At 36.0% G+C, this 13,493-nt stretch overlaps 1 protein-coding gene across 1 annotated transcript; it reads left to right on the top strand.

Annotated features, from left to right (window-relative positions):
• The first annotated feature begins 6,719 nt into the window (after positions 1–6,719).
• Positions 6,720–11,630, top strand: LOC127811180 (ammonium transporter 3 member 1-like). The gene is made up of 2 exons (XM_052350886.1): positions 6,720–6,801; positions 11,194–11,630. Exons 1-2 carry the CDS (start codon positions 6,720–6,722, stop codon positions 11,628–11,630), a joined length of 519 nt encoding a protein of 172 aa, XP_052206846.1.
• Positions 11,631–13,493: the final 1,863 nt, after the last annotated feature.

Below are 13,493 nucleotides of genomic sequence, written 5' to 3'. Positions count from 1 at the left end.
TTTAGACATGTTTTCTTTGTTTTAATCATTTATGTCTCAAAATCTTATATTTGAATTTTCAAATCCTGATTTCTCATGCAAAAAGTAAATTTATTTTGAATTAAAGGTGAGTCATGTTTTCTTATTGTTTGAGAAAGTTTAAACATTTTTTGAATTTCAAATTTCATATTAACATTTTTCTTTAATGGCTAGTGTGTTTGTAAGATGTATATATATATATGGTAAGTATGTAGGCTCAAGGTAGAACAAATTTGATAGAGCATTCAAACAAGAGTGAGAAGGTTCGAAGTGTGTTGGCTGGTGGAATTCTCAACCGTTGGTGATTTGCTTGTAATTGTCTCTGGTTGTAAGTTTGTTATTTTTACTCATTTATTGTGTGAGGAGATTGTATTTGCTAGTAGTGTGCTAGTGGTTCTTGCTTAGACAAGGGATTGTATGTTGGTTTTTGCTCCAATTAAAATCTAGTATTGATTCTCTTTAGTGGAACCTCAAGATAAGTCTTGAGAGCCTCAAGCTAAGTCTTGAGAGAGAGCATTAGACTCTTTAGAGCCGAACCTCTATAAAATTCTATTGTTCTGTGTGGTTGTGTGATTTTACTGATTTCAATTCTACTACGATCACCACATATTAAAATCACAAATTTAAGAGTTTTCAAAAGAGTTAAAATTATTAATTTTTGAAAAACCCAATTCACCCCCCTCTTGGGTATTTTTCTAGACAATAATACATTTCCAATGACCCATTAGCTTTGTATTTGAGGTAAACCCACTTATAGCCTACTGTCATTTTTCCTTTTGGTTGATCACCCACCTCCCAAGTCTTATTTTTGTCTAGGGCATTCATTTCATCCCTCATAGCAAAAATCCAATTCTTATCTTTTAATGCTTCATGAACAGTCATGGGGATAGTTATGTGTTGTTGCACATTTTTGTATATTAGTTTTAATGATGACAAACATATATTGGCTTAATCCCCAAGTCATGAGTCAAGGCTATGATTTTCAACATATATCAATTTCAATATCAAGTATTATTTTGTTCAAATGAAAACCAAGTTAAGTTTATTTTTATACATATGGAGATTTGCAAAAGCAAGTATTATGATTTAAAAGAATCTCCTAAGGTGTTTTTCAAAATTAGCCTTGAAATCGTTGGTTAAAATAATTCTAAGGCAAAAGACCAACTAGAACATGTTTTTGAAAATGTGTTCATTTTGAAAAATGATCTCCCGGTATTTTGATATCTAATATCTATTAGTGTTAAAATAATTTTTAATGAATTTTTCATTAAATAGAAAGTATGTATTTTGGAGGTGATAATATTACTAAATTTTGAGTTTATACTAAAACCCAAATTCTACTTTCTTATTGTAATGAATTTTGATTTTCTAGATATTTTTATTGAATCCAAATAAGGGGTAGTTTGTTATTTATATTTATGTATTAAAGTAAATGGAAGGTAAAATATAAATAAAAGAAAATGTGGACATTTACTTAAACTAAGGAATTGTAAATAAGTTGTGATGTATACATGCGGTGGATTGTGCTTTCAAGTATATCCTTTTGAAAATCTGTCATGTTTCTATGCATGTTTCGAAACTCATTTGAAAAGGTTTTCATGTTTTCTAAAGTGTGTATGCTATTTCGAAACATCTATGTATTAGCATTTGTTTCAGATTTTGGACTATATTTTGAAACCTATATGTCATGTTTCGAAACCTCATTTCTAGAGAGGTATGTTTCGAAACCTCTGACATTCTGTCAACAGATCATTTAAAAACCGAGATGCATTTGTTTTGTAATTTTATTTTTATCAAAATCATTTGTTTAATGCTTTCTCCATGCTCTAAGGATTCAAATTCAAATTTGAATTAGAGATCATTTTTAATCATAATAGGCATGAGACCTTGTCTCCCACTCATTGTTGTCTCTAAATGCAAGTTCAGCTGGAAAGGCTGTATGTTTTGAAACATGAGGAGTATGTTTCGAAACCTATGTGTAAAATTGTGATATTTCAAAACCTGTATGCCATGTTTTGAAATCTACTTTTCTGTCTTGTCTCTAACGGCTATAAAATGGCCAGATTTCTATATCTTGATATAAATAGCAAGTATTTGAAGACAAGAAAAGATTGATTAAACAAGAATAAGAGAACACACACTAGAGACACACACACAAGCACAAGTGGTGATCTAAATCCTTTTGATAAGCTTTCAAAGAAGATCTTCTGACATCCTATTCTTGTGCATTGAAAGTGTGAAAAGAAGAAGCAAGTGCAAACAATGAGTCTCATCACTCCAGCTCTCCTCATCTCAAGTTAAGAGGTTTGTCCAGCCTTTGGTAATATATTTATTCCTATACATTCTATTGGGCTGGAAAGATAAAATTCTAGTTATTTTGTTAATGTTGTAAGGTTTGAGTTGAGCCTAAAACTCATTGTGGAAAAGATTTGAGTTGAGCCTAAAAACTCATTTGTTATAAAGTTTGAGTTGAGCCTAAAACTCACTTGGTGAAAGGTTTGAGTTGAGTCATAAAAACTCATTGTACAAGGTTTTAGGGTGAATCGTGGTAAAACCCTTGTTATGGTTGATCACTAGTAAAAGTGATTGGGATTGAAAAATCCTTTAAGTGGGTAAGTTTGAAGGTAGTGGACTAGGCAGGGTGCCGAACCACTATATATCTTATGTGTAATTGTACTTTCGCTTTTACTTGTCATTATTGCCTATTGCTTATGCTTTCAAAAGAATTATTTTCAAAGACTAAAACAAAGTTTCCTCGAGCTTAAACGTATATATATGTATAAACATATCTTTGATATACTAACACCTTTGGTACACTCTTAATTATATAAATTATCTTTTTCAAAGATCGTTATTTTGAAATACAAGATAAAAGATTTCGAATCAAGCAAAACAGTAAGGTAGATTTCGAAACATACATTTCATATTTCGAAACTTGCAAAATAGAAAGGTTTATTTCGAAACATATAGAGTAGGTTTTGAAATCTACTAGAACATAAAGTCTTATTTCGAAACATAAGCCCTATATTTCGAAACTTAGTTTTCTGCCATCAATTAAAGTTTTAAATTATCAAAAATTTATACAAATCCCAATTCACCCCTCCCTCTTGGGATATATTAGCCATCATTAGGAACCAACATTATGGAGTCAAGATTTGAAAGAAATGTTGAATGCTACAAAGATAAATAGTGGGTTTGAGTACACTTACGGGTACCCTTCCTCAATGCAATAGGCCACTCAAGATCAATAGGATTCTAATAGTTAGAATAACTAAGTTTCAAAATTTCATTACTTGACACTAGGTTGGAAATGGGGAGTAGCTCTTGGTCCAAATTAAGCAGTAGCCTTCTTGAGTATACAAGTGTAGGCTCCTTATACTTCCTTATCTCTTGCAAATTTAGAGGTTTCAACTATAAGGCTAGCATAGGGAAAGACTGATTGTTGGTCATAAACTGGTCATTGACTAAAGGATGGTCATCATTGGTTGTAGATTGGTTATGATTAATGGTTATAGGCAAAGGAAAAGTCTGGTCTTGGGTTGTTATAGGTAGGGGCTAGTTACAGTCAGTTGTTGTAGGTAAAGGCTGAAACAATTAATCATGGTTAGTGGCTATAGGTAAAGATTGCAAGGGCTGATCATGGTCAGTTGTTGTAGGTAAATGAATGAGAAAAACTACTTTATCTTCTGAAGTGGAATAGTGCTCCCCCTGAAGATGAAGATTGGGAGAAGGGAAAAATGGTTGATCTTTATGAAAAGAGACATCAAGAGAGAAAAAACTTTTGAGAAGGGAGATGATAACACATGTATCCCTTTTTAGTGTTAGAATAACCAAGAAATAGGTATTTAAGTACTCTACAGTCAAGTTTAGTGCGATTGATTTTGTGGATATCAAAAAAAGCAGTGAAACTAAAGACCTTGAGAGGTAAATGAGTCAAATATGGTAGGTGATGGTAGGAAATAGAGAGTTTTTGAAGGGGACTTTGCTGGTTAAGGATCTAAGACGAGGTTTGGTTGATAAGTTGTGCAGCAGTTAAGATTGTTTCTCCTAAAAAATAAGATGGAACATGAGTGTCAAAAAGAATGGCTTGAGTCACATTCAAAAGCTGACGATACTTCCTCTCAGCAATCCCATTTTGCTGTGGAGTGTCTACACAAGAGAACTAATGAATAACCTAATGGGATTGAAAGAATTGGTGTAGGGTATGATTAAAATATTTTTTCCCATTGTTTGTCCGAATGTGCTTTATGTGAACCCCAAATTGTGTATGAATGAGTTGAAAGAAATGTTAAAGAATCTTTAGACCTTTAGATTTTTCTTTTAGTAAAAATATCCAGTTAACCTGAGTATAATCATCAATAAAAGTAATGAACCACTTAGTCCTTTTTAGATTAGAGACTTTGGAAGGATCCTATACATTAGAATTAATTAAATCAAAAGGAGCTGAAGTTTTTATTGATAATATAACATCCTGAAATTTGAAGATAAATAATAATCATTAATCCTGATATTTGAGATTATTATTGAATATTTGGAGAATTCAAAAAAAAAATTATATTATTTTGAGGAAATAGGCAATTAAGGTAATTGATTATCTTATTTTGGAGTATTTATGAAATTATTAAATTGGGGTGTAGTTGGGATTTTCAGAAATTTCGGGGTGCTAATGTAATTATAAAACGGGGGTTTGTGTGTGAATTCCGAAAGTTTGGGGACTGTGGTGCGAATTTGGAAAGTGGGCCGAGGGTCTCTTTAAATTTAATAGTGTGCATATATGTATTGAAGGAGGCAGCAACGTGGGTGGTTGCGAGCACGCGTGGGGAGGTTGAGGTCGGGGGTTCGAGGCTCACGTGCGCTGGGGGGATTTCGTATTTTCAACGCAGGAGACCCCCGAAATGACGTTTCGGGGAAGGAGGGGTGGCTGCACAACAGCTGCTGGCCGTGCCACGTGGCGCGCTCTGGGCCTCTCATCCGCCTTGCCGCCCAAGCTAGCTCGTTTTGCAACATTTTAAAGGCTATTTTTGGCCATTCCAGTGGCCAATTTGGCCACTTCTTGCACTGTGAGACAAAGAGAAAATAGGGGGAGAAGAAGAGCTTGAGAGCAGTAGCTTGGGAAGGAAGAAAATGGGAGAAAATCAAGGGATTTTGGGAGTATTTAGTGTTTAAAATATCCTTGTAAGTAGATAAAATTGTTAGAGATGTTATATATTTAAATTATAGGTTTTTCACGGTTAGATTATGTGGATTACGCAGTTAGATTTAATTAATTTGAGCGTTATCTTGTTATTCTCTATAAAACATTTTATTTTGCAGTAGGAGCGCAGGAAAGGCTAGAAACGATCGTTTAAAGGCAAGTTTCTAATCCTCTCTTCGTGAGCTTTAATTCCTTTACAAGTTCTTGCCGTTATTCATATTTTATTTCCTCCCTTGTTATTATTCGATTCCACGTATTAATTGTATAATTACGCGTGGCAACTATATTTATTATTGGTGCAATATTTCTTGCCAGTCAACATGGGGCTTTGTATCGCCCCATTTCTTTGGGAATGATGTTGCACTTGGTTGGGTTAGGTTCCAGGTGTGTGTATGTGTGTGTGCGCTAGTTGTGGGTCTTAGGTCTTTGAGTATGAAGTTATTATTTATTTAATTACAGTTGATGTTAACAATGTGTGTCGAGGTCGGGTTGCATTCATTGAGGACACATGCTTTGTGTGTGATAGGTTGCGTGAGCATTGGCATGACCTGATTGGCCTAAGAGCTAATTTGGGTACTCTAGGTGAGCATATGCATTTAAAGCATTCCACATGTGTGTATTCTTATGTGGGCATAACATGGCCTGATGCTTGGTTTATGAGGGCCTTGTCATCACTCTTATGTTGCAGAGGCCATTGCATTTCTTATGTGTTGCATTGTATGGTTCTATGTGCTCAGTGACTCTGGTTTCTTGATGTACATCATTCGGACGGGAGTATCGATCCGAGGCTATTATCACAGGTGGGAGAATCGTATCGTTTCAGGCGAGAGTATCGACCTGAGGTTGGCATTATTACCACGGACGAGAGGACTGTACTGTTTCAGGCAGGAGTACCGACCTAAGGTTGACATTACACATGGAAGTATCGTTTTGTTTCAGACGGGAGTACCGACCTAAGGTTATATTGGTTATATTTGGCTCGTGGTTTCATGCTTACTAATTCATGGCAGTGACAGGTTTTTCGGGGACTTGGGTGTCGATGTAATACCCGAGAAATTCTAAAAGACTTAAGAGTAAATTATCTTGGGGGTAAAAGTGAAATTTCAGATAAATTGAGGGTATAAGGGTAATTTATTACGGTATGAATGACCAAATCGACTGCAGGGAGTGCCTTGAAGCTGAGATGCCAAAGAAAAATGATGTGGCATTAACGAGCATCTCGAGATAGGATTTATGGCATCGAAAGAAATGGAATCGGGAATAATTTTCGATACAGCTAAAATGCAGCTGCCATTTAGGCTGCAAAATCGAATTGTTGTAAGGGACTTTCGAAAAGTCAACGAAAGCTTGAGGAGGTTTCGATTTTTCATAAGAAACAACCCTTCAGTGGTTTCAGGAAGAAACGAAAGGGTTTACGGCCAAAACGAAGGTTCGGACATAAGTGCAGTTTTTAGAATTTGTCGGAGGGAGGCCGAGATAGGGAGTTTTTGGAATCTTCAAAGGTGAAATGGAAGTTTTAGGACTTGAGAGACTCAATGGCAATATTGGAAAGTTCAGGGGTTTTGTGAAAATGAGCCAAGGCATAAGAGGTAAAATTAGGTGGGCAAAAGTGCAATTTAGGAAATATAAAGCTGGAAGCAACTTGCCATGGCCAACCAGCTGGATCTGGTGGCCGACTAGCCGTTTCATCCATGGGGATCGCACGAGGGATGGTCGGGGATGCTTGAGGATCAAGCTTGGGCCGACAAGAGCCATGAGGGTGGCCGAAATTTGAAGAAAAGTCGACCAACTTTTTGGCCAAATTTGGAAAGTAATGCAAAGTCATCATTGCAGTCGATTTTTGTAGCAAATAGGTCGATCTAGGGGCGGTAGAGGCTTTGGAGAAGTCTGATTGAGCACCCTTGAGCGTTTGGAGGCTCGGGTTGCCTATAAATAGCAATGGCCGAAACCTTTGAGAAAATTAATTTGTTAGATTTGTAAGTTTATGAATAAATTGGGAGAATCGGATAAGGGGCTTTTGTTTCCCATTTTTGAAGCTTCATTTCTGTGCAATTTGATCTATTTTGGTTAAGAGATGAGTGAGATCCGAAACCTCATCGAAAAAATGAGTTTTGCCGAAAAACGAGCTTGAACGGTCTGAAAATGGCTCTGTTTGTGGGATTTTAAGCTATTATCTCGTAGAGGGCGAAAAAAGGAAGCCATAGGTTCAAACGGGGAGTCAATCGAAGTTCGGATGAAGGAGATATGGCCAAAAAACCAAGCAGGTTGCGAGCTATTCGGCGAGCTGAGAAAGAAGACGACCGGCGTGTGTGGGACACGTACTAGCTGGACCCCACGAGTGGGGGGGCGTGAGCCAACTTGTTTGTGCGAGTGAGGGCATGTCCGGGCTCAGAAAATTCTGATTTTTTTTTCTAAATTCCTCTAAAATCAAGCTCTAGAGGCTTGTGCAAAAATATTTGGATTTAGACTTATCTGTCTCGATTTTCGCACCAAACAGCCTCATTTTGCGTGAAATGCAACATCCGGCTAAGTTCAGTAATTTTCCTTTGAAGTTCATTGGATATTATGAATTGTTATGGAAAGAGATTCGAGAAAATAGTCTTGAGAGTATTTATTAGGATTTTTAGAAGGCAAAATGGAAGAAAATAAAGGAAAAATGAAAGAAATTGGAATATTGAGATATTTAGTGATTAAATATGCTTTTTATGATTTATGTGCTCGAGGAAAAGTGATTGGTGCAACTTTCGAGAGTTGACAGGGAAATCGAGATCGGGCACACATATCGAGGCGATGCACGCTTTTTGAGAAATTTGAGTTTATCTCTAAAGATGAGTTTTCCTATCCTAAGTATGGTTTTGTGAGTGGTTTTATCCCAAGAACTTATGTTTATAATATGATTGCTTATATATGCATGCTATTTATGAATGCTATAATCATTTTGCGATATTGCATGGAAAGTCGTGATATTTACATGACACGATATTATTGACATATTGATATTTGTGCATGTGAATGGGATGTCACCCTGATAGTGTAGCCATAATTCCCCAAGGGCAATTGATGGAATAACGTTAAACTTATCCTGTAGAGGTTCGAGATTCTGCCTAGGATTTCTAGCCGGGCCATTGGGCCAAGGAAGTTACACTAGGGCAAATGTTGTTCATGTTATTGCATCATGCATTCATATATATGTTTTTGGACCCTCACTAGAAGATTCATCTTCTAATTGGGTTATGCCCCTGGAACATTCAAATGTTTCAGTTAGGATTTGTAGCTATGGCAAGAGGATGATTGATGATGTGGTCGATGGGTTCAGCGAATTTTTCGGGTATATGCTCATTTGTGAGGATTCATGACATGTTCTTAGTCATGTTTAGAAGATTGTACTATATTGATAATCATGTATAATCGTTACGGTTTAATGTATTTATGAGGAATCGTCAAATTGTATCTAAGGTGCTCAGTTGTTATTTCTCAATATTAAGTCTCCATGTATTTAAGTATTTAATGATATGATGGTACGGATTCTTATGATGTGATTAGTGAATTCAGATATGTACCATATCAGGTTTCGATTTTAATCTTTCGCATTTATGATGATTACCTGTCTTAGCTTATTGATTCTTATTTAGTATGTTGGGAAGGTAGAATGGAATTGTCGGGAAATGATTTACATTGAGTTTATGTTGAAAAAAAAATATATATTCCCAAAATTCCTAAGTTATTTAAAGCTCAGGAAAAGTACAGTCGGTGTCTTCTATGTGGTCCCCAAGGACTATTATGTGTATGTTTATTTATACGATTTTCATTTGAATTGTGGTTCATGTTGTGTGTATGTCTTGGGCACAGGGGTGCGGGTTGTTGCTTGTTTTGCACGTGGCGTGCAGGTGGTTTGGGGTGCAATCTTCAACTAAACCAGTCTTGTTTCTTGTTATGCTTGCCGAGTCTTATGACTCACCCTTTGTTTGACCATCATTCCAGGTAGAGGAGAGGCCAGTGTTGGTGGGAATGTCTAGCGAGTTTTGGCCCAGATTGTCGAGTTGTGATAGCAAGTGTAGAGTTCTCCCAAAACTAGGGTCTTGGGTGTTGTTTTGGTGTGGTGTTGTCAGGTTACCGTGTTACGTTTTTGGAAATCAATGTATGTTAGGTAATCTCGGATGGTCGTATGTTGTGTACAGTTATGCAAGGATAATTATTAGGCGTCATGTGATAAAAAGGTTATGGTTCTAATAAGGGCTCTGGGAGGCGGGCTGTTACAGATAAAAATGGAAAAGATACACGATGGTATTTAGCAAGATCATACACTTCACAATGAAAATAAGAACTAGAGACATTTAGAAATAAAGAAGGAAATAGAGCTTTAAGAAAACCAAAACTAAGAAGACCTAAACGTCTATGGTGAAGCCAAATGTCAAACAGTTTAGGTGATTTTGCTTGTGTTTCAGTAGCCTATTCCTTAGAAGTAACAGAGCCTGCACATCATTAAGAAGATATAACTCATTCTGGACTTTATTAGCTTTAATATTCTTCCCCAATATCCAATTTTGAAATACACAATGATTATAAAAAAAAAGTAATAATGCATTCTAGAATTAGATCTTTGGTTAGTTTAGAAATAGAGATGAGAATAGTAGTGTTTGGTATATGAAGTGTTAGTAATGTGTGCCCTAATGCTAAATTTGGATGGCGTCTAGCGGGCTTGTAAGTAATACATTTGTTGTATCTTTGTATATATTAATAAGGCATAATAGACTAATAAATCCTAAACTTAGAGACAATTTTCAATTTTATCCTATTTTGACCTTTTGCTTCAATTTGATTATCAAATTTTTACTTTTGTTTCAATTTTATCCTCGATCGAACAAGCGTGTGCCCTAGCTTACGTGACGGCTGATGTGTTAAATAACAAACAAGTCAGCAAAAATGACACCATTTTCGATCTTCAACTATTCATTTAACATCCACAATGGAATCCTCGCAATCTACTTTATCACTAGGTAGACGACATAGAGAGGTTTTCGCCAAACAACGTGTTGTTGATGTTAGGCGGAGCAGGGCTGCTGTGGATGGGTTGGGCGGGTTTCAACGACGACAATCCGTATAGTGCCAACATCGATTCTTCGATGGCAGTTCTCAACACTGACATCTATGCTACCACGAGCCATCTAGTCTAAACTTGTCTAGATGTCATCTTCTTCAACAAACCTTCGGTTATCGGCGTCGTTCAGGGCATGATCACATGCCTTATTTGCATCATCCTTGGCATATGCAAGCTTATAATAAATTTCCTAGCTGCTGCTGTTACGTACATTTGTGTTGGAGTGTAAATTAATTAAGAGAAAAAATAAGACAAAAAAATTTAGCGTGACTTAATAATGGGATAAATAATTAGTAACTTTGCAAGTCTTAATTTGCATGGACAAATGGATTGGGGAGTTATATATTTATTCTTGTTTGTTTGAAGGTAGGTAAGTAGGAAACTCATTTCTTTAGGGAAGTATATATAGGGGGAATTAATTAGGTTCTCTCCAATCCCATTTTCCTCTCTTTTTGAAATATCATAAAAAAGATTAATTGTTTCTCTTACCTTCATTCTTTAATTAATCGAAACATAACTTCTTTCTCTAAGGACCATATTATATAATAAATTACATTAATTTAATTATATTTAATTTAGTCAATTCACTCAGTCAGTTAATTAAATCATCTTACCATACTTGAAAAATAAATTAACACATGCAAGATTATCATTTTAACCCTATTGACCAACCCCAATCCAATGCTATCTTGTGACTACTTGACTCATTAAGAAATATTTAAGTATATCTCGATGGCCAATGTTAATTTGATCATATCATGTATGTCACCAAGAACTATATATGGTCATGATCACAATTTGAGACTCAGTTTTTCAACTAATATTGAAGTGAGTGTAATTATTTCTAGATGTTTTGATTGATTCACATTGATTAATGTTGTAGGTTTGGTTCAAGGATGGGTGGCTATAATAATGGGGGTTTTCTTCGGCACCGTGCCATGGTTCACGATGATGATCGTCTACAAGAGGTCGAAGTTGCCACAGCACGTGGACGACATGCTAGGCGTCTTCCACACCCATGTTGTTACCGGCTTTCTTGAGGGTGTTCTGACAAGTTTGTTTGCAGAGCTAGCGCTTTGCGCCCTCTTCTTGCTAGTGACCAACTCCAGGGAAGGTGTTTACAGTCGATCGGCTGGCGAAGTCCAAATCCTTAAACAGATTTTGGGTGCCAGCTTTGTGATTGGGTGGAACCTCGTGGTAACGTCCATCATTTGCCTGATGATAAAACTGGTTGCGAGGATTCCATTATGGATGTCGGATGAACAGCTAAAGATAAAAAATGATGCCCTTTATGCTGACTTGTTTGTTGTAATATCCTAAATTTTCTAAAGGACTCAAGTGTAATTTAACTTGAGCCGTAAGTGAAACTTTCAGATAAATTGGGATTATAATATAATTTCTCACAGTTATGAGATACCGAATCAATTGTAGGGAGTGTCCCGAAACTTAGATATCTAAGGAAAATGATGTGGTACTGATGAGCATTTCAACATGCGATTTATGAAACTGAAAGCGGTCAGATCGGAGATAGTTTTCGGTACAATTGTATTTCAGGCTGAAAAACAAAATTATCGTAGGAGACTTCCGAGAAGTTAGTGAAACCCTGAGAGAGCTTTGATTTTACGTAAACATCAACCCTGAAGTGGTTTCAAGATTAAACAAGGGTCTTGTGAAGACGTAAAGGAAAAATCGTCCTTATTGAGTAAGCTTTAAGTTATTAATTGTGAATTTTTAGTATCATAATGCAAATTAATTTAATATTTGAAGGTGTAATTACAATTAGAGAATTGCCTAAGTAAAATAAAGATGAAAATTGGGATTTAAATATGTAATTTTTTTATTATTGTAGTGCAATATATAGTATTATATATATAAATCTATCATGTGTGTGAGGCCATGCCTTTGCAAATTCATAGCTATGCCCTACAAACTCCATGCTGCAAGTGGATGCATAGGGTGATGGCCAAGGCAGTTGAGGCGCCTATAAATAAAGGGAGAAATCAAGAGAAAATGAAGAAGATAAGAGAAATGGAAGGAATCGAAGGCAGCGAGCAAATGGCCGAGAGATCGAGAGAGAGTTGAGAGCCAAGCTTGTGGTCGGAGGCAGTTGTGAGGGTGGCCGAAATAGGCCACAACAGGTTGCGGTAGCCATGGCCGCAAGCTTTTAGCGGCATGGCAGAAAGATGGACAGTAAGCAAGGGGCGGCTGTGGTGGTATGGCAAGGCCGGTGGCAGCTGGCGACGACAAGTGAGGGCCAGGCGGCAGTAGTAGTGTGAGGGAGTGGCTGGGCATGGTGGTTGTTCGTGCATTGGAAGAAGAAGGAAGGAGGAGGAAGAAAAAGAAAAAGGAAGAAAAATAAGGAAATATTTTTAAAAAATTATGGAAAAATAGGAATGGAAGTTTAATAATTTTTTGAGAAATTTGGCCAAAAAAGTTACTCGAGACATATAGTTCAAGGAAAAGTATGCATACAGAAAGGTCGAATGGACTACATTGAGGTGAGTAAAATTTTTTAGAAAATTTCAAAAAATCAAGAAAATTATTATATGAATTGTTATAGAGAAATATTTGAGAAAATATTTAGTTTGGATTTATTGAGGAAATATAGGAGAAAATTGGAGAAAAATTATGAGAAATTTGAGAAAAATAGGATATTGAAGTTTTGGATTAAATATAATGACCAGGGACCATTGATGCATTAAGATTTGGTCAGGAGTGAGATTTTCGATCTTGACACTTCAATCGAGGTCAACATGCGTTTCAAGGTTAGGGCACATATACCAAGGAAGCCTGAGAGGCTAAATCAAGGTAAGTGGATTTTTTCTAATTATTATTTTTTATGAATTGTGGTAGTAGAAAAATTGAGAAAATGTTTAAGAAATTATTTAGTGAGGAATTATTGAGAAATTATTTAGTGAGGAAAATGTTTGAGGAATTATTGAGAAAAATAGGAAGAAATAAAGGAAAATTATGAGAAAATTAGAAAAATAAAATATTGATATTCTTGAATAAATATGATGGCCAGGGTACGTTGAAATTCCAAATTGAGTACGTTAGAAGGTTGACACGAGAATCAAGATATTTTGAAATACGTTTGAGGTAAATAGCCCGACCCTAAACCTGGTTTTATATAAATGATTTTATCATGTTGTCATGCCTTGATGTGAATATGTTACGTAGATT

Source organism: Diospyros lotus, chromosome 10 (genome assembly GCF_014633365.1).
Source record: "Diospyros lotus cultivar Yz01 chromosome 10, ASM1463336v1, whole genome shotgun sequence".
Lineage (NCBI taxonomy): Eukaryota > Viridiplantae > Streptophyta > Magnoliopsida > Ericales > Ebenaceae > Diospyros > Diospyros lotus.
Note: the sequence above shows the minus strand (reverse complement) of the source record. Positions and strands in the feature narration are given on the sequence as shown.

Coding starts and splice junctions, on each gene's coding strand:
- LOC127811180 (XM_052350886.1), top strand. CDS start 6,720: ATGGAAGTTTTAGGACTTGAGAGACTCAATGGCAATATTGGAAAGTTC. Junction 6,802..11,193: donor AATGAGCCAAGGCATAAGAG/GTAAAATTAGGT, acceptor TTAATGTTGTAG/GTTTGGTTCAAGGATGGGTG.